This window comes from Falco biarmicus, chromosome 14 (genome assembly GCF_023638135.1).
Source record: "Falco biarmicus isolate bFalBia1 chromosome 14, bFalBia1.pri, whole genome shotgun sequence".
NCBI classification, from domain to species: Eukaryota; Metazoa; Chordata; class Aves; order Falconiformes; family Falconidae; genus Falco; species Falco biarmicus.
Window position 1 is genome coordinate 9,886,997 of NC_079301.1, and position 27,029 is coordinate 9,914,025.

At 41.7% G+C, this 27,029-nt stretch overlaps 1 protein-coding gene across 11 annotated transcripts in view; it reads left to right on the forward strand.

Annotated features, from left to right (window-relative positions):
- The first annotated feature begins 783 nt into the window (after positions 1–783).
- Positions 784–27,029, forward strand: part of KLHL13 (kelch like family member 13) — an 84,597-nt gene continuing 58,351 nt past the window's right edge. For 2 of the 11 annotated variants that reach the window (XM_056359709.1, XM_056359716.1), the window contains exons 1-3: positions 812–897; positions 11,123–11,187; positions 19,752–19,810. In XM_056359709.1, the coding sequence (XP_056215684.1) occupies positions 19,791–19,810 (20 nt within the window). In that variant the 5' untranslated portion in view covers positions 812–897; positions 11,123–11,187; positions 19,752–19,790. Of the gene's footprint in view, positions 898–10,356; positions 10,492–11,122; positions 11,211–19,581; positions 19,601–19,751; positions 19,811–27,029 lie in introns of those variants that run through there. The other 9 variants (XM_056359706.1, XM_056359712.1, XM_056359707.1 and 6 more) reach the window with 7 other exon arrangements.

Here is a 27,029-nt window from a genome sequence, read left to right on the forward strand (position 1 = left end):
CTTTGGTCAGAAAAGCAACTTGGGGCTGGCCTTTCACTTGGTAATAACGCTGGTCCCAAATTAATCCCCTGGAGAACACAAGGAGATGTTTTTGTACATCTATCACTTGCATTCGCTAAGTCACCAAGGGCTGTTGCTGCCTCTTGCTGTCCTCCCTGCTCTTCCAGCAGCTCTTCTTGATGCACCGTGCTCCTGGGGACAGCCCCCACAGGCAGTGCTCCTGCCCCTGTGCACTGCAGCCTGCCCCCTGAATCACCCCATCCATCCCTCCCTACCTCCTTCCTTCCATCTATCCATCCCTCCCTCCCACCCACCCACCTACCCACCCATCCCTCCCTCCCTCCCTTCCTCCATCCATCCATCCATCCATCCACCCATCCATCCATCCACCCATCCATCCATCCGTCCATCTATCCATCCGTCCATCTATCCATCCGTCCGTCCGTCCATCCGTCCATCCATCCGTCCATCCATCCATCCATCCATCCATCCATCCATCCATCCATCCATCCATCCATCCATCCATCCATCCATCCATCCATCCATCCATCCATCCCCCCTTTCCTCCCTCCTGCCCCTCCCCGGCCCGCGGGCACATACCACGCCCCTTTTACATAGCCCCGCCCCTACCACGCCCCGCCCCCAGGCACGCCCCCTCGCCAGCCCCCCCGCCTCGCCTTGGTCCCCTGCCCCCTAGGCGCATGCGCACAGGCCCGGCGCCCGCCATGTTGGCGCGGGCGGTGACGTGCGGTACCGGGAGGCGGGGCCAGGCGGAGGCGGGGCCAGGCGGCGGCGGGCGGGCGGGCGGGCGCGGGGAGCGGGGCCGCGCTCGGGACTTTGGGAACGCTCCGGAGCGGGGCCCGCGGCCGGCGCCGGGCGGGCAGCCGCGGCCCGCAGGTGAGAAGGGTGCGCGGGAACGCTCACCGGTTCTGCCCCGCTCGGGGTTCCGGTGGGGCCGGGGGCCCCCAGTGTCCTGCGGGGCCTGTGCGGCCGGGGGTCGCGGGCCGGCGGGCGGGGAGCGGGGCCGCCCTGTGAGAGCGGCGCGGGGCCGGGCGGCAGGGAAGGGGCTCCCCTCTGCCGGGGGAGCTGACCTGAGGGCGGGGAGGAGGGAGCGCTGCTGTTCGCAGCGGGGGGGGCCTCGGGGTGCCCTGCTTGCACGGGGTGGGGGGGGCGGACAGCGTGTTGCAGCGGGGGGAGACCCGGCTTGTGAGGGGGGGAAAAAGAGGGGCTGCCCTCGCTGCAGCCGGGAGCACCGTGCGAGGGGAGAGAAGGGGTGTGCAGGGGGCAGCGGGCTGTGCCGTGCCCCGCGGGGTGTAGGCGGCTGGGGGACGGGGGTTAGCGGGGGCAGGCGCAGGGGTCGCGGCGGGCGGGGGTCCTGGCAGGAGGCGGCGGGGAACGAGGGGAACTGGCCGGGCTGGGGGTCCCAGCTGGCTTGGGGAGTGGGCTGCTGTGCTTTCTGCTCCTCCGAAAAAGTGTCTTCAACTCTCCTTGCCCAGGAGTCGTTCCGCAGTCAGTGTAATGGTCTTCTTCCTTCCCCCGACCCTTTCTGCTCATCAGTGTTTATTGTTCCCCGGCCTTTAAATAGGCTGGTTGAGGTCTGGGTGCAGGAAGGAGGTTGGGGGATTACTTCTGAGATGCGGCCCTTAGAAATGGGGATGCAACTGTAGGTTTTAATTAACTTATCGGTTTCTTCTCACATAAAATTTAGGCCATGCTCTGTTTTTACTAGGTACTGTTCAGGACTTTTTGCCTTGCTATGAAAAACATGATGCTAACTTGAGAGCCCTTGGAGTTTTGGCTCAGGTCTTCGTATAGTTCAGGAGATGCAAGGTGCACATCTCAGTTCTGTATGGCAAAGGCCTCTTTAGCCTAGATCTTCAGAGTGTTAGTGAAACTGATGCTGTCATGGACCTGCTGTGAAGTCTGCATCAGAAATATCTCCCTTCCCCGTTTAAATATGGCTCATGCATTTGAATAGAATGCCACAGAGGACTCTTCCTTATTCTTTCCCCAGTGAGCTACACATAGAGATAATGCTAATGAATAACCTTCAGGGCACTCTCCCCACTTCTCTGATTTCATGGTAAAGCCTGTTCTTCAATCCTGTTTAATACTAGCATACACTGCAGAGTGTTGATAGTAAAAGAAGTTTGGGTAGTAACTGGGATTAAATACTATCCTGAATGCACTTCTTGTGATCTCTTTGATTCTGTGATTATCAAAATTGTGCTTCTAAACATTTTTCCTTCACTTCTGAAGTTCAAAAAATTGTAGTGAGCTGCCAGCACAAATTAGCATGCTGTTCTGCTTCAAAGAAGCAAGACTGTTTCTCGTGAGCCTTGGGTTGACACCAGGTGTCAAAAATGAATTAAAGCGACTTCACCCCAGCCAGCTTTTTATTATTATTTTAAAGAGTTTCTTCTGCTCTTCTGTAAAAGATTTACTAAACTGAAAGTTAGCTGAGGCTATAGTTCAACTGTACATAAACCGTAGCAATAATAGTGGCTTGGGGACTTGGCGATTTGTGGTGTCACTGGCACAACTTCTGGTGGTGCCAGGCATGAAGCAGAACAGCAAACTTACCCAGCCAGAAAAAAAGGGTCATGCACAGACTGCCTGATCTAGTTTGCAGCGCGGTCCCACAAATGGTAGCAGAGCGTGTCTGTGGGGAGATGATGAGCGCTGGGATCATCTCAAACAGCTTGTGAGGATTTGGCTTGCTCAAAGCAGGGCTGAGTGGGGTGAGACAGAGAAAGGGAGCATGTTCAGCTGATAGCGCTACAGAGGCAGTGTGTGTGAGATGGATGGTGAATCCTTTATGAGGCTATAAGGGGGCTCAGAGGGGAAGTGAAATGTAGCTGCTGCAGAAAGGGCTCTTGTGCTGCTGGCACATGAACTGGCGAGAAGCACAGTGGGGTTGAGCATGCAAAGTAAAGCCTTGCTTTTTCCTCTGAATTCTAGTAACCTTAAGCATGTTGGTTTGTTTCTGTCGTTTTGCAACAGGCTGACGGAAGTGTTGGGAGTTTCTGGGTGGTGGGTGGGTGGGGGAATCAATAAACTGTCTCATGTTGAGTGTACCTCAGTATCATATTATACTTGTATGCGTTTCATTGACAGTGGTGATCAAGCCCAGGATGTCTGGTTCTAAAAGCATAACCTTTGCTGTTTGATTTAAAAGTTTCAGTGATGTTACTTCAAGGGCTGTATGTTCTTAGTATGGTCCAGCTGTTAGAAAGGGGCAATTAGTCCACACTACAAAGAAACATGTTGGTAGAGACTCCAAATGAATTTGCAGTGTATTCTGCTGCGAGTGTTTCTGCTAGCAGTACTATATCATCTCCACAAATACCACAAGCAAAGCTATCAAAAATGCTCTGCTTTTTCATGGTTGTTACGTTGCTGAAGTAGCAGTGATGTTTAGTACATGGCTTTTTTACTTTATTCTTTTAGTTGATATATCTGTGCTGGCAAAACTGTCTGAGACACTGCACTATGCAAAAATTGAACAGTCATGAAGCATTTGTTTTAAGAGCTAGCAGCCTCAGAGAGTTTATTTGGTGTTTGGCTGTTTCACTATATCAGTAGTACAAAACTTTTCTAATGACTCTCAATAGCTTATGAGAGTTGACTTTGATGGCCTAGGGCTAGGTTCACAGGGACAGATGCCTTTATCACAGATCTGGCATAGTGTATATGGTGTCAGCGTGAGTGGGAGGTAAAAGCTTAAATAGATGGGGCAACAGATGTTCTGCTTTCTTTTCAAGGTTCTCTACTTTCAGCTTTTTTTAATTCTCACAGCTGTATTGCATTGTCAGAATACTGAATGGAAACATTTTTATGGTTTTCTTTTTAACTATTTGTGATGCAACAAGCTTCCTAAAATTGGGAGATTAGAGCTTTATGGATAAATTAAAAACTCTAGCGTGGAGGAAACTTTTCTTAGTTCATTTGCTGTCCCTAAGCCAAGTGTCTTTGAAAAACTAGGAAGTAGTTAAGCAATGTCAGTGGTCTCTGGAAGAAAAGGCATGCTTTCAGTGGGCATGCAGGGTAATTGATAAATTTGCTGGTTTCATCTGAATTATTTTCATAAAACTTTGTCTCTAAGGGTTTTACACAGTGGTAAGTGTTTCAGGTGAAAGCGCACCTATGCTGTATAGTGTGGATAGCCTCTGTCCCGTGTCAGAAGGATCTGACAAGGGAACTAAGCTCCAAGTGCATTGAATTGCAATGTGTGACTTGGTATTGGTGACAGGAGAGTTTCAGAAGTGGATTTCTTGAAGGTATCTTTTGGATTAGGATATGATCTGTTTGAACCCAAGAGGAGCTTGCAGGCTGGGACAAAATTTTAAGTCTGACTCCTTTAATTGGCTTGTATGTTTGAGAAGACTAACAGTAAGAAAATTCAAAAGATTTCCCATGTTCAATGTCCTATAATGAATTTGATGTCTTCCAATATGTATTTTGAGAAGACATTTTTACGTGAATCAGGTATGTTAAATTTTTGAAGAATGCACCAGCTTCTGACTTGCGTTGTCAATGTTTTTGCTTTGAACTTGCTGTGGGCAGTATGTAATTTTCTTTCCTTATGTGGAAAAAGTGCTTTGTTGTCAATACGAACGACACTGGTCATATGATTTCTTGGGGCTTTTGTTTTAACTTCTTTGTGATTGATGCAGCTGCTTGGTGGTGTGTTCTATGGTTGTGAAATGTGAGATTTGTTTGGCAATGCCAACATGTTCTTTTTTTTAAAGCTATTCTGCTTGGTTTCTCTAATATGAAATATTTTAAATATGAGAAGACTTATGTACAGGTGAAAGCAGAAATGAAAATAGGTTGGGAACAGAAATTTTGCTTTCAAAGAAGTTCTCAGAGCTTTTGCCTTGACTTGTAGTTGCTTAAATTTTGAGGGAAACTTAAAACCTTTTCCGTTGCCATGTTAAAGAGCATTAATCCTGGCAGGTGCCCTGTGCCCACTTGAACGGTCAGGTTATGTGTCCTGCTGTTCCTTTCCACAGGACCCTGCTCCGGAGGGGTGCCCAGATGGTGATGCACGTGGAAGGCTATTGACAGGGCCAAACTGCTGGTGTCTTTTCGTGCAGGTGTGGATGGGACCAGAAGCAGAACTGGTTGTCAGTAGTCAAAGCAGCAGGACTTTACCCACATTGTCGGACACTTTCCTTTGGCTCCCGCAGCGTACTGGCATATGTACTTGTTTGTCCTGTCTCTCGGAAGTCGCTTTATTTGCCTGAAGGTGGGAGGTATAAGCTGCTTTAGGACAGAGGTCCTGTCTAAGCTGTTCCACCTTGGCAGAAGAAAAACAGCCAGCACAAAGCATGTGGGAATGTATTGCACAGGTCTCATGGTTCCAACCAGGGATGGGATGATTTGACTGCCTGTGCTAGCTCTGAGGACTTAAAAGTAAATGTTTTAACAGATATTGTAGTACTCAGTATGTCAATACGTTAGTCCCATTATGAATGCAAATTTCCATCTTTGTAAGGAAGTGAGGGAAGAACTTTGTTCTTTTATTCTTTATGAGAAAAATAAATAGAGGGACAATTTTATCAGTCTAGCGTTCAGAAATTGCAGACCAGGGCAAATGAAGACAGTGATACATTGTAAATAAGCTTGATTATACCTCCATCTGGTCAAGCGCAAACTTTAGGAGGAAGGTGAAGTTCCATGTTGTGAATAAAATAAAGCTGAATTCTTGAGGTGTATAATAATGATTAAATATTAGAATCCTGTATGTTGAAGAAAGCAAGGATAAACGTGTAAATTTAAACCCAGTTCCTTTTGATTGTTTTTTATGATCTCCATGCGAGTGGTCTGTTCTTATATCAAGTTGAATGTGTTCCACGTGCATTCCATTTAGCATCGTGGGAACTTTGATTCTTTTGAGTAACTGACCTTATCTGATAATGCTAATGTGGAATATCCAGCAGTATGTTAAGATGGTGATCTGAAATATCCAGCAGATTTTTATTGTACTGGCACAAAACCCAGCTCTCTAAAGTTGAAGCTGTTACACATTGATGTAGTATGTTTTCTACTTATTTAAATAATCCTGTAAGAAATAAATACGAAACATTTCTTTTAAATTTTAAACTCCTTCATAAACCTGTTACGGATTGAAAATTAAGCAGAAGATTCACACTTGGAGAGCAAAACCTGATGCTAGAAGCTTTGGAGGCAGTTTGGTGCTGCAGGTACCTCATCTGATACGTCTCGGGTGGTCCTACCTTGTGCCCCAATCCCCGCTGCAGCTCCCTTGGCAGAGGTAATGCTTATGTGATTGCAGGGTGATTCCTTTCATGCTGCTTATCTCATGGGAAACTAACCCACTCAGTAATGTTTTTATCAGTTCGCTAACTCACCCTGTGGCTACACCTTACTGTTGCTCTCACAGGTAGAAACAGGAGTGACGTGGCTGGAGGTGAGTGGAGGGAAAGCAAGACTGCTGTTCCCAGCAAATGCTGGGGATGGAGCATCACATTGAACACAGCAGGATGGGGACAGTGCTCCCACTTGAAACTAGTCATGTTTCCAGATGCCTTTAAAGAGATGTTCCTGGGACTGCTGTTCTCCAGCTAGCTTTCTGCCTGTGTAGGAGCTGAATGATCCACATCATTTCATGCTTTCCGTAAAATCTTTACATGAAAGCATCAGTTCTGCACTACAGTGAGGTAGAGGAAAGGCTTTTTTTCCTGAGCTCTGGAGGAATCAAAACACTGGCCTGCATCCTGCTCACAGATGTTATGTGGCTCTTGAAGGAAGCAGAGAGGGAGAAATGGTTTGCCCTTCTGCCTTGTCAACTTTTGGCTTCGCTGTTATGCAACAGGCATGGTTCTGGGCAAGGTTATGGCTGCCCACGGATTTTGAATAGAACAGAGGAAGTGAGTAGCACATCCGTTATTTAAAGAAAGCTGTGAGTGGCACTAGAATCCTACAGACGTTGGCATGTATTCTGTACATGTATTTTTTTTTTTTTTTAGAAGCTGGTTACCCACCACGGTGCCAGAGTTGTAGAAGGCTTGTATTAATAGTTTACACACACGCCCCCGCCCCCGCCCGCCAGCCTCCTCTCCCTGATCATCTTTCTGCTCACTGCTAGTGAGGAACTTTTTAAGTAGTAGCAGCTAGAAGTTACAAAATACATGTGGTTGTATTGCTGTCACTTATTAACAACTATATTTTATTGCCTGTTTATGTTGGAAGCTTTTAACGGGGACAGAATGTAACCAGTTCTGTTTAATATTGAATTTGTAACTTATCAGTGATGGTATATCTAGAAATCTAAGCTGGGCTCTTGTGTTTGCTGTTCTAAGCTTGTTTTTATACAGTGGAATTAAAGTATTTCCTTCAGGGTATACGCCCTATGAGATATATAAACTAGAGACCTTGCAAGCTTACACAGTCAAACTGGAAATTATGAATGAAACAAGTGAGCTACAAAAGAATCAAATTGTAAATCTAGATAATTCAGCAATATTGAATCTGAATTTACTAGATTGCTTAAGTTGCCTTACATTGCTTCCCCAATGGCTATGCAAATCAGACCAGTCTTTTGTGGCTGCTCACATTTGTCACGGAAGAGTAACGGTAAATGCATAAGCATTCACAGTCTCTGTTCTTCATTTGACTTGGGTGTTATAAAATACTGGTATCTTTAATGGCAGAAGGGCTAGTGTCAGGAGTTTCATAATCTTGGTGAGACTTGGTACCATGTTTTCTCTGAGTCTGAAAATTTTGTCCTTAATGTCCAAGTAGGGAGTTTTGTTATTTGAAGGAGAGTAGTAATGAGGTGATTATATTATCAGCTATCTTGGAGTTGGTGGACGATAACTCCACCAGTTATCTTAGCGATGGTGGTATCGTTAGCTATGAGAGAGCCTGGGCTGTATCTTTGCAAGTAGGCTAATTTTTTCAGGAATTGTTTAGGAGCTTACCTTAATGTAAAGTTGGATATGTGGAGGAGTTTGCTGTGATGCTCTAAATGGATCATGGTACAACTCCCCTAGCGTCTCCTTTTAGCAAGAAGATGGATACCCTGGGGTTTTGTTTTCTTACCACAATTCCTTAATTTCAGGTTTTTTTCTTAATGCTCTTGCTGATCTGTATACCTGATGGCATTTGAGAGCCATAGTGATGGACCAAGACCTTGGTGTGATAGTGCTTCACATGTGCAGAATAAGAAGGCAGTTTCTGTTCCCAAATCTTATGCTACTGTAGTCTTCTACTTGTTATTTTGCTGGGGTTTGTGTTTGGTGGTGGGTGGGGTGGCTACAACAGAATAAAAAATAGTTAACATTGTTGGCAACATCTTAGTAAGCATGTAGTCTAACTTTAGCCTGTGGTGGTAGCATTTTTCTCTTTCAAAACTTGTAGCCTTAAGGCAACTTAATGGATTTTTACCAGCATCTTTTGCCTTCTTTCAAGGGCAGAGGCTTGCATGCAGTGTGACCATAGGTGCTCATGTGGCTGTCCTGGCTTGTGGAGTTCTAAGTTACGTCTTTTCTAAGAGCTAGGTGAAATTACTTCCCTAGAAAGGGCTGAGCAAATGTAAGCAAGAATTGCCCTCCTCTTAAAATTCATTCCTTGAGTCATGACAAATGTGCCAACAGGCCTAGTTTCTTTTGGGACTCTGGCAGGGGTTTCTTGTGTGGTTTTGCTGTTGGCCATCATTCCCGGCTTGTAGAAGGAGAAAATATTTCAGTAGGGGGGCTGTAAACCTTCCTTCTGGCAGCTTAGACAATTATGTGAGCTCTTCTGCAGAATGCCAACCAAAATAAGCTGGAGTAGTTTAAACGGCCTAAATAATCACGCTTTGTATTGGTTGATCCTGAGTAAACAGGTTAAAAAATACTTAAAGCAGCTCAGCTGGTAGCCTTCTGGCAGAGAGCAGGGACAAGCAGCTGAGGGTGCTGAGCTCTCCTGTGGCACAGCTGTATTGAGAGGAGGAGATCCAAACCCAGGGCAGAGGTTCGCAAGCTAAAAGGCTGCTCAAGAGGTAGAAATGTGGCTTCTCCCCTGCAGATAACCCTGTGATTGCAGGTGAAGTAAGAGAATCCCAGTTCATCGTCCTCACAGGCAGCGAGTGTGTTTTCTGGTTAGGCTGTATTGATCTGCTGGTGTGGAGTGAAAGAAGAAGTGGTTCAATTTAAGCATTGCTGATGGGGATGCAGGGGAGGGCAGTAGTGCTAGCGCTCTGCTGATGGTGCCGCCAGGCTGGCAGGTGCTGTGGGATGAGGTGTGGGGTTGATGTGCAGCAGTGTCCTGTCTTCCCCATGTGTGTATGGAAAAGTCACATGGTTGTAACCAGCTCCCATTACTAGTTCAGATTGTTTATTCATGAATAAAATCAATGGTAGGAGGGGGGGGTGGGCCGGAAAATGCGAATGTGCAAGAGGAGAGGTTGCATGGCAACACTTTATAGTCCTGAACATGGAATCAAGAATAAATAATGGTGGAAAAAGAAATGGGAGGAGGAAAAAATGAGTGAGTTGGAGGAAAAACCGCTATCTTTGTATTGACTTTATTGTTTCAGTGCCATCCCAGATGTGTCTAACAAGTCTGGCATTGTTCGAGATTTTCATCACTGAGAGCCTTTCATAAGGCCCTCCACTGTAACGCTTGTGTGTGTCGCTGGCGTAGCCTGACACGGCTTTGCAGAGACGCAGGTCATGCAAAATGCTCTGCTAGGGGATGGTGGGAAGCCTGGATCTTCCTCCTGGTTTCAGAGGGCTTCTTGCCACCAGAAACTGTTTTCTAACTTCTTGTCTTTCTGGCTTTCTTCACTGAAACGACCTGTGTAAGAGGGTTCCTGGTGGATTGTGTGTGCCATTCCTGACATGTTAATATTTTAATTGTGGAACACGGGTCTTTCTGATGGCTGCCATGCATAGATGGGCGTGTGTAAAAAGCAAAATAATTTGACACGTTTCAAGGAGGAATATCAAAAGGAATAAAGCTTCATGGAATAAGATACAATAGGTTCTGTTCTCTTCAGGTAACTCCTTTCTTTTGGTTAAGAAGATTGAATGTCCTGTAGTGCTTCTTGTCAGTTTCCTATGTGATTTTTGTTGTTAGTATTGTTTTATTGTTTTAACTGGATGAATAGCTTCAGGTTGGCAAGGGCTTGTAATAGAAAAATTATTATTAATTTGTTGAATTATAGAATTGACCCTCACTGGTGTTAACTGAGTGTGAGAATACGAGTTGCCAAGTGTAATGTTTCAGTTTTTTTCTTTTCTGAGGGGAAATGCAGAGGAAGTGAAAGCTGGCAGCACGTTTACCAGCGTTTCCTCGCTTTGCTTTACATTAGAATGAATAAAAAAAGGACTGCCATTGCAAATTACAATACTGCTAATTGCTCTTTGCCTTTTGGGGTAACTGGCTGCTTTTTTCCATGGACATGCTATCTTTTCAGCATTAGGAAACAAAAGCAGTGTCTTCTCCCAAATCCTGCTCTCCAGTTGTTCGTTCTGGCCGGTAAGATGACTTCCAAATGGCGGTGAAACCTTTCACTGTAACTTTGTGCTATTTCAACTCCATTGTGACTGGTGTTCTTTTTGCAAGCCCAGCCAGATAGCTTCCTGCTGTGGTAGCAACTGTGGGGTGAATTTATGAAAAGCATGCTTGGCTTAATATCATGATGCAGGGTATTACTTCTGTTAGGACTTCTATACCTCCTGTGACTTGTGTGTGCTTAGTGATTTACATAAAATGCAGGGTCTGCTTTGGAGATACACATAGAGACTGTCTGACTAGCTTAAAAGCAAAAATTAGCTCAAACTTTTTTTTCTTCTGCGCTGTTGTTAGAATTGATTTTTATTTGAAGCTGTAGCCTTCCAGAATTGTGTATGAAATACTCTGTATACATGGAAAAGAGCAAGATGCCACATATTTGTTGTGAGTTATGTGAACTTTCCCTCCAGGCAAGAAGTGGGGCTATCCAATTTTCCACTCACAGTGGAGACAGAGCTCAAAGAGCTGCAGAAGCCAATAGTTAACTCTGTTGGAGATGCTATACCCTGCAGTTCTTTAAAATAACATCTACAGTGAATAATAGTGTGCAGACGTATGTGACAATTTTTTTTTCTTTTCCTGAACCTTGTTCTAGATGTCAAAATTAACCTGGACTACTTGGGAATGGCGAAACATAGCCCTGGGATCCTGCCATGAACAGTAAGAAAGTTGAGATGCTTTGTGTATGGGAATCATTATTTATTTTTTTTAAATGGCTAAACCCCAGTGAAACTGTTCCTGTTCAATTAACATTAACTAGGCAACACATTGTGTAGTTCAATGTGGATGTGCTCCCAGCTTTTCATGCAGTAAAAAGGCAGTACAGTAAGTCAGAGGGGTGGCTCAGTAGGGGAGCACTCTTTGGGAAACAATACCGGGGAAGTCTCTGCAACCAGTATGACACTGGAGGTGGGAAGGCTATTATGGGTGGTGCGTTATGAAATTGAGGTGGTAGCTGAAGGATGCTTTCCTGTAATGTGTAATTATATTGTGAGACTCCGTTGTTATCTAGTGTATAATTATATCGAGACTCCATTGTCATGGGATATCTTGAATGCAAATTAGTTTGAAATGTGATTAGACAAATTAGTGGAAGAAAAAAGTGAGTTGTGGAGTGGTGAAGATGGCATTCTGGATGCAGTTTGTGGGAGGAAGGCCCTAAAAATGTGGCTGAGGGAAGCTGTTGTCACTGCTCCTCAATCAACTGCTGTTAGACAGGTAGCTTGGCTAAACGGGTCTTTGGTCTGACCTTTCATATCTGACTTCCGTGTGGTGATTTCCTTATATTAAACTTACTGTTTAATAGATGTTGGTTAAGTGGTTCATGCATCCAAGGAGGCAGGCACCTTTACAGATATCCTTGAGTGTCAATCAAAATATTCAGATACTTTTGTGTTGTTGGTAGCCTGAAATGTTCTAGTTTGCATACCTAAATAAATATTTAGGTATGTACATGCTCTGTATTATTCATATAGTTTTTTCCAGGTGGTGTTGTAGGCATCCTTAAATTGATGCATTGAAAATTATTCTGATGAATTTTCCCAGTACAAAATAGATAACTTAAAGAGAGACTGTGTGGGTGAGTAGCATGCTTGTAAAGTGTAAATTTTCAGCAGCTGCTGTTGATGCTATTTGTCAGCCTTTACTGGGACAGAAATTAGAAGGCTTGTGTATTGTTGGAGATGATGATTTGGATATAGTCAATGGGAAATGAACAGCTCTTGGAAACTCTTGTATCTAAACTCCTCACAGCAGTTTAAATGCTTAACATGCAAGTGTTCAAATGAAAAAAAAAAAAAAAAAAATTCGTTTTCTTTTGTAGAACTCCCTGATCATGTCATGTTTAATTCTGTGGGAGCAGTGTTTTACCCAGGACTTTCAAAAGCTCATTGATATACTTGAAATGTTAGGCACTGTTAGAATCTTGAAAACCTCAGAACTCTCTTTTGATGAAAATACTGTAATTGTTAAATTGTTGTGGATCAAATTACGTAGCCTTAGGTCATTTATTAGAACAATTGATAAAGACAGAGGAAGCTGTTTAGTTCTTTGTACAAAATGGTTTAACAAGGAGATACTGTTAAGACTGCTTTCAGCTTTTTGAGAAGTTTGTTCAGCTTAGCTGGAAAAGATAAATGTATGTATTTGTAGATTATTAAGTAGCTTTGAAATCTTATGATAATGCAGCTAAAGCTTCAGTTTACTTTTTCTGATCATGGATAGACTGAGCTAACAATTTAAGCTGTGCTGCTCAGAAGTAAAACATTCATTTTCAACTGTCCTATTTAGCAAGCTTCACTGTTTGAAAGGTAAGGCAGGAAGCTTTGTTCAGCTGTTTGCTGTGACAAAACCTTGTGATTTCTTGTGGAGTTGAGAACAAATGTATGTAATGTCAGAGTGTAATCGCACATGTACAGTGTAGTTAAGAGGAATTTTAAGGAGGAAGTGATTCTTGGTACAAGTTAGGACATCTAGAATGATCTTGGGTTTTTTGTTCCCGGCCAATCAATTACCTAAAAATTCTGCGGTTTCTCTTCCGGCTCTTTTTTTGAGGTGGCTATTGGGAGCCAAATGAGTTGTACTGTTGTACTGGTGCTTAAGTTCTCGTGTTTGGGAGGTTTTTAATGTCCATTTCTAGGACAAGTGGCATTAGAAATCTAAATCTCACCTTGGTTATCAATCCTCTAGTGTTAGAACATGTCCTCCTGATACTAAGTAATAAGCTAAATTACTAACATGTGAAGTGCATCTTATTCAACTCATGTTGTTTGGCTTATGATAAGCCAGTGAGTTGTGTGTGCTATGTTGTGCTCTGGATAGCCTTATTGACCTAGTGTTTCCTGAATTACCACTTCAGTGATTGTGTCTTTTTTTAAGGTATGCTTGAAATAGCTGTTAAAAAAACAAAAGAAAACTAATGCTTTTAAGTGGATCTACAGCCTGGTGTTCCCTTAGTTTCCGCCTTCACCTGTTAACAGCACTCCTAAATTAGTAAGCTTGCTGATGGTGATTGGTGTTTGAAATCATGCTGACTAACTTGATGCAGAAGCATTTTTCCCAGGACTTTATTTGCATATGTATATATATTTTTTTTTTTTTCAAAGGATGTGGTTTAGATGAAGCCTGTGGGTGAAGGACATGGCTGACAAAAGTAACAGCAGGTGGGAAGGCTCAGAGTTTAGTGCAAAGTGATTCCAAGGTGGCTTGTCACATGGCTACTTGAATGGTAGCTTAAGGAAATAACATGGATTGAATTTCTCAGTGAAGTAGGTGTCTCTGATACTCTGGTGTGTGATACAGGAGAGGTGTAGCAGAAGTTTTTACAGCAGAAGTTGGGAAAGTGGACTTTAATGATCTGAGCTTTTTTGCTTTTTTTGGGGCAGGTAATATATGCTGGCTATCAAAAGTCACTTCTGAAGACGGGAAGATTTCAGTCTACTGGAGCATACATTAAAATTAGGAAGCTTCACAGGATTTCACCTCCTGTTGTTATCACTCATTTTCAGTCTGGTGTGAACTGGCCTTTTCATTAACCCTTCCAGAGCAGCATTTAGTTGATGCCTCTAAATCTGTGGCATACACTCCCCAGAATGGAGCTCCTTACAAATGGAAGGGTCTTAACTCTGTACATTCAGGGCTTTTGAGAGATAACTATTAAAAGCCTTCCTCCCATCCTAACCATGGAGGCAGAAGACCACATTGCTTTTAATAGAGGAGTGGCGTGGAAAATGCTTGCTTTATGGTCTGGACACAGACAAACGAGTATGGGCATCGTCATCGGTAGGGACCTGCTCAGGACTGGGTGTAGGGATAGCATCAGCGGGGCATCAGCATTTTAGGCAGCTGCTACTGCCAGACCCTGTGGGTGCTGTGCATAGCTCTGAGTGATGCTTGGAGCTGCAGCTGTGGGTGAAGAGGTGGTGCAGGTGTCTGAGCCAAGGGCAGGTGAGACAGAGCAGTGCTGCTGTCCAAGCAACAAAGCCAGTGTGAACCCAGGAGAGTTACTAACCTGTCAGGTCTGCATGGCTCTGGCAAGGAGCTGGTTTGTCTCACATGTGCTTTCCTGTGTTTTTGGACACTGGTCCCTGCTGCCTCCTGGTTTCCTCCCTGTGCTGGTACCTTAAAACTCGCTGCCACTGTGGTGTGTCATCCGCAGCCTCCTCCTGTGCCCCTTTGTTCCCAGGCTGGGATCATTTTGTGTAGAGCTGGTCTTGTTAGGGCTCAACCTAATGGGAAAAACGTCCATTCATTCTCTGGGGTTGGATTAAGCTATGCTGTAATTGCTGAAGCTCCTTGTTTTGAGATCATAATATAGGGGCATCCAATATGGCATTTCCCTGCTGCCTGTGGTGTCATTTAAAACTGCAGGTGTTTTACTTGGGTGTGCTTTGTAGGCAGCGTATTAATGGTTCGATCTTCGGAGAACTGTTTTTTCTTGCTATATGAGTGGAATACGATACCGAGAAGCTTGTTTGTTGTACATAAAATATTACTGAAGACTTCTAAGCTTGTGTGAACATATTGAAGCTTGGTTTGTGTTCCTAAAATAGGTTGAATAGAATTTTCATTGAACATATTTTTAAAGCACATTAACAAAGGGCATTATGTAATTGCAGTTAACAAGCATGGTTGCATTGCTTTCGGTGGGTAAAACGCCTTCGCTTAACACAATTATTAAACTTCTGTTAGGATAAGATCTGTTCTGCTACCTGGAGTTGTATTTCAACAGATAGTTGGCTTCCTTTACGACACTGAGTTTTTCAAAATGCAGTACCTTGGTTAACTGAAGCGAACTGGTACCTTCAGTTGCATCTTCTGTAGTCTTAAGGTAAGGGGGTTCTTTTGTGTGTGGACTTGATTTTTATTGAAAATGTTTAAGTACTTGCATACTTCTAGTTTATAGGTGGAAAATAGTAATGATTCTGCTTGTTAATTATTGATTATTGGGTGATATTTGATATATGTTAGTGCTGCTCTTGGGTAATTCAACTCTGATGCCTGTTATAAAAGCTGGGAGGCTGTGCTCATGTCCAGAAACACGTACAAAGTTCACGATGAAAATTTCATACGTCAGGCTATCCTGCTTTTAAGATAAAAATGCTGTTTTAGGCATATAATTCTCTGTATTTATGGAGAGATTTTTCTTATTTTTACTTTTATTTAGAGATTAAAGCAGCTCTTTCAAGAGTACAGTTTGGTGTCAGATTTAGTCGGCTGCTGCTGAAGGTGCCAGTGCTGTCTTCTGCTTTTTGCACAGTTGGTCATTGGGTGCCGGGGATGTGTGGGTGCTACCAGGTGAGTGGAAACACCTTGCTGGGCTGATGGGAGGCAGTGTGTTAGCTGTGCTGGGTGCTGCCGGCTGTTTTCTCTTGAATTCTGCAGCTGGTTGGTTTGTTAGGTTCAGCAGAAAGTAAGCAAGTGGTAGTTAGGTCCAACTAAGCGTAATGTGGAACTGTGTCCTTCGTTAATGTTCTCAGGCTAGAATTTAGTGTCGTGCTCCCTGTAGATCTAGTCAACAGTCTGTTTTCCAGCAGTTCTGTTTTATGGTTTTAATTTTCATTGGCTACTGTTAGTTTTCATGTGCTAGAGAAAGGACTGCGTTCATGTTGTAGGTCAGGCTAAATCACAGCATCTTCTGGCTTTGTGACTTCTGAGCATCTTTTTGAAAACAGCTTCCCTTCTGTGGAAATGACGTGTTTGCTGAGGTCTGTCCTCTGACCTGCTGAGCATATTCTTCATGTTCACTGTGCGCTCTTTTGTTTACCCCTGAGGATGCATGGGTTTGTTCATTTAATGGCTTCCTAGATTGCCCCACACACTTCATTGTACGCTCTTGACACGTGTCACTAATTTTCTGTTGTTTTTGAAGAGCTGACTGTAACTGATACGAGTAACCTACATAAACCGTGTGCATTGTCTATCAGCTCTGAAACATATAGAGCATTCTGATAGCAGATGAAATATAGGCATAAAGTAGTTTCACAGGGTGTCTGCTATGTGTGTTGTGTGCACTGGCATATGACCAACACAGGTAGTGTTTTTATTGACTTTATGGAATTGGAATTAGAAGTAGTGTAACTTCTCTGAGAAATGCTAGTCAATTTATACATGGGTCTTGACCACACCTCTTTTATTCTGTCTTCCCAAATTCATGCTGAGGGTCATTAAAACAAATATAATCTGTTATATAGGAAATGAATCATTATTCATAAATATATGTACTTGCTTTTGTATATCGGAAAGAATGATGACAAAATATAACAGCAGCAACACGAGCATACACCACAAACCAAAGGGACCTGAGGAACTTGCACAGCAGTGAGAAATTTAGCCCCCAGCTCCTGGCCCAGGGAGGCAAGTTAGTGCTGGTGATCAGATTTGTCCGTTCTGTGGACACAGTGAGTAGCTGTAAAATTGTAAGCAGAGGTGTGAATTTCTCATATTTGTGCGTTGGGCATGTAGAATCAATGGTGAGGATGGAAAAGTTGATAGCGGTGCTGTTGTTGAAGTTGAAGGTTAGCTAAAACTTTTCTGACTGTGAAAAATTTTATTTTTAACGTGGAATTTGAACTATCTGAATTTCTGTGGTAGTGAGACTTGGTGTATGTTCCTCATGCACTTGATGAATTTTGTGCTTTATTGGAAGAAAATCCATCAGTTGACAGTTGTAGAACTTGTGTGCATCAGCTTGCCTGCACTATTTATTTTTATAATCTTTAGTTTCCTCCTGTGTACAGGGGGAAAAAAAAACATTTCTCATTTTCTACTGCAAGTCAGCCCCACGTGGCTGCAGAGGTAGTTTTTGTCCTGTCAGCAGTGGTTTTAAAAAAAGCCCCTAACTTTAAAAAAATAAAATAAAATTCAGCTTTCACCTTGTAGTATAATTGGCTCAGCTTTCTTTCACAAGCAGAGTAATGTGAGCAGAAAACAAGCTGTTCTGCTAAAACCTCATCCCAGAGATACCTTCAGGTGAGAGCAGGAAATATACAGATAGAAGGGATTTAATTTTTGAAGTCAATCTAATAGCTTTGTACTGGAAACTAGGCAACAGGGGTGAAGTTATTAGAAGTAGTACTGACTGTGTGTAAATACGTTTGCCAGTTTAATGTGTTAAACAGTCTCTGCAGGAAGGTGAAAGTGATGTTTTCAGGAGTTCAGGTCTGGTTTTGTTGGGCACAGCACAAATTTATTGTGTGCTGCTAACCCTTATTTCTTGAAAAACTTTAAAAAACTTGCAGCTAAGTTGACTTGGAGTGACCTGTTTAGGGAAATTAATGTAAAGTGGAAGGATTATCTCCCCCCCCCCCCCCCTTTTATTTATAGTTTAATAATCGAAAGGCCAGCTTTTCTTCCTGATCTTTAAGCAAGCTGGAGTGAGCAGTATAGTTGATCTGTACAGATAAGCAATCCTGTTAAAGACCACATCAAAGGAACATGGTTTTGACCTCACCGAGCAGGTGTATGCGAAGATGCTTAACTATATACACAAACTCATCTGTAGTATATGCTTGCTCAAGAGGAGGCCAGCTTCATCTATTTCTTAGAATTAATTTAATCCCAGCCTTAGAGTTCTGTGAAGTTGAGGGGCAACTGTCTTTTGATCCCTTCCTGCTGTTGTGTAGTGTATTTGCCTCATCAGAGAAGCCTGTGCAGTGCCCACAGGATGGTAAAAGGAGTGAGACTACAGTGTCCATCCTAATTACATTAACCACACTGTGTATCATGTAGAACTTTGCAAATAACTTATTTCTGAGTATGATGGTAGGAGAGTGGTTCAGAAGTACATGGTACTCTTTGAACGTGTTAGTTCTATGATAGAGGATAGATAAAACATGTTCTATTTATTCATCAGACTTACTTAATAGAGGAAAGTTTTGAAGTTTATTTGGAACAAGGGGATGTCCTAAGAAGCAGCAACGCCAGGAGTTAAGAACCATCTTATTCTACCTGCTGCTTTAGCGTCAGTGCAAGGGAGTGGGCAAGTTAGGTGCTGTTAAGCAATTCTGTTTGATGCCGCCTCTGTTATGGCATGTTTAAAGTACTGCAAAGCACAGACTAAATTTATAATTCATGTTTACAAATATTGTCTACTGTTTCTTTCCCCTAAATGTCTAAATCTGCTTTACCAAAGTAAAATTTTAGAGAGGCTCCTAAGTTACCATTGCTTGTGAGCTACTCTGAAGTCAGAATTTTATGTGTAATGATAGAGAGGAATTGGAGGGGAGAGGATGATTTGCAGAAGTTTGTTTTTTCTTTTGTATAAACAGACCTGTTATTTCAAATCTGTTACATATATTTAATGTTTCGTGACCATATCTAAAAATACTGTTTTACTTGTGCATGTTGAAAGTATTAATTAAGGGGTAGGAATTGCTCCTTTGGGCTGTGAGTTAATAGTAAATAGTAAAGAAATATCTAATTCATACAGCTACTACCTTTTTATCATTCACTTAGGTTTATCAATGGAAAATATACAAAAGACCAAAAGTCAGAAGTGTGGTATTTTTTCAGGAGTGTTGCATAGTTTATTTCTGTAATGCTTGCTGCTAAATGATGTCAGCAAATTGAAACATTACACCTTTTCCACTGTCCCTTCAAGTGGAAGTACGAGTTCACAAATTTGAGTAGTCTGTAGTCTCTCATTTCAGTTAATGGCTGTAAGATATTCTTGAGACAAAAAAAAAAAAAAAATTGAACACGGAATATTTATCAATTATATTAGATCTTAAACATGGAACTCCTTAAAATTTTGGCCTCTTCTGTACAAATTAATGTGATTACGTCTTGCACATAAATAATTTGAACTGTTTTTCTCCCTCTTAAAATAAAAGGTGGCTTTAATGAGTCACAGCTTCCATTTCAGTAAATTGTTCACGGGATAGGCAGGCTCAGGAACAACTGGGTTAAACCAAGAGATTATTTGAAAAATCTAGGGCATGTGCTCTCTCTGTTCACTTGATTAGTTTTCATAATTCATCCTTGTTTCCACAGCACAGAGCAGTGTAATACGTGCAAACAAGAAGCAGTTTTCTTCCTTTTGTGCTCCTTTATCTCTGTGATTTTACGCGAAAAAGTCAGTGAAATGGGGGAAAAGTCATATTGTGTGTGAATGTTTAGAATGAGTCTTGGTTGGTTTTGTGAAAATCTGTGAGATCTGAGAAGCAGATGCTATTTTGGGATGTCTGCCTGTGACTCTGCTTCAATTCTTTTCTGTTTGACTACAGGTGCATGAAGAACAGAGGAGATATTTCCGCTTATCAGAGATGATGTGGAGAGACACTTTGTGAGTAACCGATGTGTGTTTTCTGCAAAGCCCAAAATGCTAATGTGGGAATTAATTTATGTTTTTGTTCCCACTAATTTAGAATAGCTGTGCCATTTGCCTGACAGCTTCATTTGGTTCTGGAAAGCTGTGGATATAGAGCCCTTCATGGAAACCACAGACAAAGCTGATAGTTGAAGTAGAACTGGAAAAAGCAATAGAATATGTATGGTTTCATAAATGATTAACCATGATGCCTAACTTCTTTATACTGATCAGTCTACCGAAGGCTTTTACTGTTGGCTGCAGCATGTGTGCTAGGCATCGGTAAAACCCAATGACTTTGGGTAAATGGGTTAACCTCAGTAGGGTTAACTTGGTACTTAAGCTCTTCTGTCAAGCTTACAGGTGCTACCTATTCTGTGACAGGTTATGAATGCTTTATTGTCCTTGTCTGATTTTGATTGGAAGTCTGATATATTTGCCATAAAGAAAATAGGAGTAGTAGCAGTCAATAGAAGCTTTCCTGAAAGTTTTCACTTCCCATCTACTGGAACACAACAGTGTTCTGGGATCATGCAGTTAAACTGCGCTTCCAAAATATTACAGGAAAGAATGAACTTCTGTGACATAATATAACTATACCTAAATAAGTATTTAAAGGATTTACTTTTGTGGAAACAAGGCCACTTTTTAAATGGTTACAATTAGGTGATGAAATGTCCTGCTTGTCAGATGGACTCCATAAATATGCTATGTTTCTAGTGGTATAGATGCATTGGCCAGCTCTTTCCTTTCCTGCAGTTAGTCCCAATGTTTCCTTTTTTTTTTTTGGCCAAAATTCCAGTAATTATAGGATTTTCCATTATAGTCTTTGTGCTTAGTTTTTTTGTTTGTTTTAAATATAATATGAGTAATGTGGTCTTGAGTGCCGCCTTTTAAACCATAAGCTTTGATACTCTGGAGCTACTGCTTTGTTCTAATGATAATTATCTGGGAGAATGGTACCTTTGTGGACAACTTCAGTGCTTTTCTTGGCACTGAAGGGCTCAAGAGAGGAGAACTGCTGTTACCTCAGGCACCTCAATTTCTAAATTCTTTTGCATTTATAGTATTTATGCTATATAATGAAATTTTTTTTGTTTTTAACTCCTAGTTAGGAACCAATTTGGTTTCTTACATGGGATTTGCCTTTTTTGTTACCTAGATCTAAGGAAAAGGTTTTTTTAATGTTTCTTAGGCTTTCCTTTTCCTGGAGCCCTTTGCATACTTTCATAGATATGATTTCGTGATTTGTAGTTTAGTGTAACTACTTAAAAAATTGTCATTAATGCTTAAGCATTAATTTCCTCATTCTAGAGTGAGGTTTGGTATCTGCAAATAGTGTCTGGTAGTCTGTCTTGCTTTCAGTCAAGAGAAAATCCTCTTCAAGCTAATACTGTCATGTAGTCACCTTTTTCCCTTGACTTCTTCCAGGCTTTGGCTCTCAGTTCAGGAGGGCTCCAGGAGAATTTCTTTATAACAGCGTCCTGGCAGGGTGGTGGATTCTTTATGAAGCAGCAGGGGAAATCCTTGTGCTGATCCAGCTGACTTACCCAGGAGATAGTGTTAATTTGATGTACTCTTTGACCTTGAGATCACACTCTTGTGGCCAGAGTCCATGGAGATTTTGCTACAGTTGGCTGAGTAGCAGTGATAATATGGAACATTCTTTAATAACTCTTAAGAATAATAATGAATGTTTTTAATAATAAGATTATATTCTGTGGTACCTTTTATGAATAACCATAGTAGTGGATTATTTGATTTACTGGTCATGGCACACGTTGTTCTTGTTTTCAGATTCTTGTCAGGGCTCAGGCAGAGTCCCTAGATTAGATCTTGTGGGCAGAGCTGCTTTTTGCAGCTCCTTGAGCTGTTCCAGCCTGCCCCCGAGACCATCATCTCTTGGCAGTCCCACCTCTGACCCAGGTAGTCAGGTAGGAGTTGCTCAGGGGTCTCCTACTTGGGCTGCTTCATTCATGGATGGCACTGTGCTTAAAAGTGTCCCTGTTTAAATTCTCCAAACTCAACAACAGAGATTCCTGCTGTTAGGAATGAAGTGAGGGGGTATGACTATAGACTTGGTTTGGTTCAGATTCTTTTGCTTCAGCTTTCTAGGCTGCTTGCTTAGGACAAATGAGCTTTTTCATAACCAAAAATATTCATCCTTTAAAAAAGAAAATGTTCTTTAAACTCTTGCTGTAGCTTTCTAGAAGGTATAAGGGTGAATGAGGGAAGTAGTAGTTGTGTGGCCATCTAATCTACATGATTGCATAAGTTTGTGTTTTAGACAGGTACAGTGTTTTAGAAAAGTGCAGTTTTATTTACTTGCCAGCTGGGTATCGCTACAGAACTTGGAAAAAATTGCAGTTGAATAATAACTTCATTATTTTCACTAATAAGATATCTTCGTCGTTAACAGCTTAATACAATTGGAACTAGAGCGATATTTTTTTTTACAAGAGATACAGTTTAGATATAAATGTTCTGAGTATCAGTCTACATAGCTTAAAATATTTCCATAGTGATGCCAGAGTTACTGATAATACATATGTTTTTCTTTGAGTGTATTTACAGATGTTGACTATTTTTAGCGTAGTAATTTTCAGAAAAGGCTCTGTGAAAAATAGACAACAGTTATTTTGTGGGGCTAGCATTTAATTCGTACAGATGGTTGCTGTTAAGGACCTTTTAGTTGCGTTGCAGACAGCTTTTCATGGTCTCGAGCATATGGCTGGGTCAGGTTGTGCTCTGATACTTAAGAGAGTGGATAAGGCTTATAGCCAGTGACACCCACTGTGAGCAGTGTTTCTGGATTTGCCTGCGTTAAGACTCCTCTCTGTCAGCGTTAGTAGCTGCAATAACAGGTAGTATCTATCTGGCTAGTTCCTTTAGTTCTTAGGGGGTTATTGAAAGGGTAGATACGGGTGAGATACAGTGGGATAGCTTGTGAATTGAATAGAGTCAGTCCTTGTTGCAGGTTGGAGGCGCAGGAACGGGTTTCTTTTCCCAGTTCTACATGATCATAAACTTGGCTTATCTCTGCGCTGTAATACTACTTTCTGTAGAGTGGTATTTATGTGGTCATATAAAGTTTGTGGGTTGTATAATGGAAATTGCTATTTACCTGTTACTGCTGTTTTTATCGTGGTTGTTACTGTGCAGTTAGAACATGCATTATTTCTGGTTAAAAGTGGAAAAATGTTTTGCCTTTTGAATGCTCAAGCAGCAAGTTTAAAGGACTTGAAATATGGACTGCAACTTAGTCCATTACATAAAAAAGTGTCTTTGCTATTAAGAATGTGTAATAAAAGCTTTTTCATGTAGTAGCATTGACTCCTACATTCATAAACTTCAACAACATTAATTCCTAAGTATACTGGATAATATTTAACTTAAAATTGTAGAAATAAAGTACTTCAGCCAAAACGGAGATAGGCACCCATTCCCTATGCTGATTCTTTTTTTCCTGACAGGCTGAACGAGGGTGCCTTCTTGTACTTGACATCTGCCCATGTCTGAGTGAGTCTAATTTGTACAATAGTAAAAGGTACTTGAGCTGTGCCCTCAGTAAAGTAGATTAGGGGTGTATGTGACAAGTTGGACACGGAAGGGACATGATGTGTCTAAGCTATTTGGTTTCCTCGTGAATGGACTAATATGTTCCATTGGCCTTCTCTGATCTTAGTAACCACGTAAAGCTTTATGCTCTTAGAGTAACTGGCAGTCAGCAGGTGGTTTTTTTACCAGGATTTTTTTCACTGCTAGTGAGGAGAAAGTGGGATCCAAATGTCATGAGTCCTGTTGTCTACTTGGAGACAATACAGGTTTTTCTTTTACTTCTATTTGTGGGATTGCTTCTGTGTGTTTTTTTTTACGTGCCATGCTTATCTAATCAAACTTGTCAGTGGATTCAGCAGTGTGCATTTATTAAGTATAGGTGGTGATCAATGAACTATGCTGAAGTTGTAGCTGTAGGTGAAAGGCTTTATGAGCGATGGAAGATGCAGGTGAAATGCAAGTCCTTTACATTACACTGAAGGTAAATCTGTGAGGACTCAAACATTTTAAGAACATGTCTACATCAAACTGCTTAGATATTTTTGGGTCAATTAATAAGCTTCGTAATATTTTTATTCATCTTGCCATAAATCTGTGAGAGTTTGCATTTGGTTCATTGTGCAAATCCAAGCATGAACCAGTTGATGAGTGGGCTTGTATTTAAAATAATATTTCATTTAAAACAATGTTTTGGTACACACACCTCAGCATTGTAAAAATTTTGCGTTCTGCTACTTTACTCTCAGTGCAGGGGGTTGGGACTGTCCTTGCACTGTACTCTGACCTAGTGTCACATGCTGCTGCTTGTGGAAATGGGTGAGTTTTCAGGTCCTTGCCCTGTTTGTGGGAAAGGTGTGATGCTGTGTAACAAGGTAGTTTTTTTGTCCTTGGAAATCCTCAGGTAAAAGCTACCTTTGCTGGCAGTAAAATAAGGACATTTGAAGAATGGAAAGGGAGGGGGGCAAGGGAGAACCCTACTGCCACCTGTAATGCATGTCAGGTGCATGGGACTCACCAGCCTGATTCTTCACAGTTTGATATCCAGCGCCAGAAATACTGCCTGAAATGGTTGATGTGGCAAGAGGTGTCCCTTCCACTACAGCCTGGAGGGATGTGTCTGGGGGGTCTACTGGATGGTGAAGTACTGGTGGGCAAGAGCTGTTCGTCTCCGCTCTTGCAGAGGCTGTTGGCTGCAAAGCTGTAGCAGGCAGGCTGCTGTGTTAGTTTAGACACAAGGCAGTGTCGTCTTCAAGGTCATTGGTGTGGAAAGAAGCTCGTTTGAAACAGACGAACTTTAGAAATAATCTACAAAGAGAGGAGGGATCTTTGACTCGTGGCAGACTCAAACTAGTGCATTAGAGTTTCAGTAAAAGCGTGTGCTCCAGCTGCGTATTGTCCTACATGTCGCTTAATGAGTATATTAGCAGAGAGGTCTGCTTTTAAACTTTAGTTACATAAATTTTATATAAAATGCTATTCTGTGTTTGCTTTGGAATTTAACAATGACTCTGTTATTGTCTGATTTGTCGCTCTTAAAGTCCAGGTTAGGAAGCTCTTAACTGCCAAAACATAGATTGACTTCAGAGCCATGATCTGTTAGGGCACAGATGCTGGTACTTAGGCAATGAAATAATCCTGTTTTAGCATGGGAGCACAGTAGCAAGATTGTGTTCCTGCAGATGTTGTGCAGAGGTTGAAATTGCTGAATGGTTTTGAGATTATAGGTTTGATTGCATTAAGGCTGTGTGAAGGTTTTTCTTGCCCTGTGTTTATTTAAATTTTGCTGTCTGTATGTTTTATAAAAGATTGCTGTAGCTATGCAGTGAAACTGTATTCTGATTTGGTGCAGGCATCTTTCTGGACTGTTTTGTGACATGTTTTAGGATGATCAGGGTAAGGCAGTAGATCTTGCGGAGCTTTACGCTGTGCACATTGGTAAAGTTTCCATTGCCGGCTTGCATCCTGTGTGTTAGAGTGTATTTTTCACAAGCCGGGTGTTTACATTGACTTAATCGTGCTCTGTCTGCTGTACAGGCTAGTTTTATAGTAGAATGGTTTACATAGAACAAGAATTACTTGCACTGATTTTAAATATGGTTTTGTATTATGGAGTTCAGTGTAGTGGATCCTGTTCTGTTAAACAGTCTCACTTCCTTTTTGGTGTATGCAGCTTACCTGAAATTGCACTGCTTGTAAATGGCATTTCAGGAAGTGTGAACTGATCCAGCATGTGCCTCCTGCTGAATTTTAATGAACTCCTGTGTGCAATATGAAGTGGGTTGTCTTTTTGAGTAACAAAGCTTCCTTAAATTTTAGGCTTTGGACAGTTTCATGTAACTTTTGTTTTTAGTGATGATCTCTTGCTTTTGCTTCAAGAAGCCAAAACTGAATATCTTTGAAAACAGTATTACTTTTTTTTTTAAAAAAAATGTAGTAAGGAACACTCTTGTAGTCTTTTCAATTAAATTGAAAAGTCCATGGGGAATATCTTTTTTAAATGTTGATCTGATGCCCTCTTTAATGATTGTTTCTAAGCAGCATCTGGGTGTTTGCAGCTGGATCAGAATAGCTGCTGGTGGAAAGGGCTGAGTCTCTGCTGTTACTGTGCTAGCAGAGTGCTTGGCAATTGGCTTGCAGCTGTTACCGTGTTTCGTTTTGATCAGAGGTAATCAACTTTTTGTACTGGGTTTGCAAGAGGCAAAGTGTTACCTTACCAATTGCTTACTTGCACTTGTAATGCTTACCTGTGCTGTGTCAGCCTTGAACTCCTGGTTCTTGCTGCAAAGGCTCAGTGATAGTCTATTTTACTGGAGGCAGTCTTGTGTTATAATTATAAATAAAAACAAAAATTCAAGGAATTTATGAACTTCATTATGCAGCAGTTTTTTTTTTTTACTTTATCCACATGCACAACTGACTGATAAATATATATCTTTCATTCTTTTGAATTTGAAGATGGTATACTTTTACTTAATTTTTTTTGTGTAAGTGAAAAGTACAGCTCAATATCTAGTTTGCAGAAACTCTTCTTCAGTAATGTTGTGTGAATACTCACCTGACAAGCAGTGCTGGTATACAAAGGTAAAACTAAATGTCTTTCATCCAAAGTGCTTGTAACTTGGAGTGCAGAATGAAGGAGAAGGTGCAGATGAGAATCTACGGAAAATCAGAGTTACTAAGAAGTAATAGTTATGGTGTATCAGCACTCTGGCTGTCAAGTGCCATGTGTCGTTGCTGACTTGGTGGTGGTTTTGAAGGAGAAATCCTCACTGCTCGTGTTTTAAGGCTCCTTTGTGTAAGGGGTCACATGAAAGTAAACAGAGGTGCTTGTTGGACAGTTTGCCAAAGGTTGATCTAATTACGGGGAACAAATGTTGCAAATACGGCAAAGCTGAGCCCTGAAGGGCATTAGAAAACAGCTTTTTATGCTTTATGTGAAGGGAAGCAGGACTATTGGATGGATGCACTGTGGTAAATTAATGTGGCTGAAGGGACAATGTAGGAAGACATTTCAGAAGTTTCAAGGGTTTAAGAAATGTGGAGCTTGTTTGAAACCAGAAAAATTTAATTTTGTGAAAGGTAGATTTTACCTGAGTAGATAACAAGGGAGAAAAGGTTGCATCTTGAGGATGTTGTA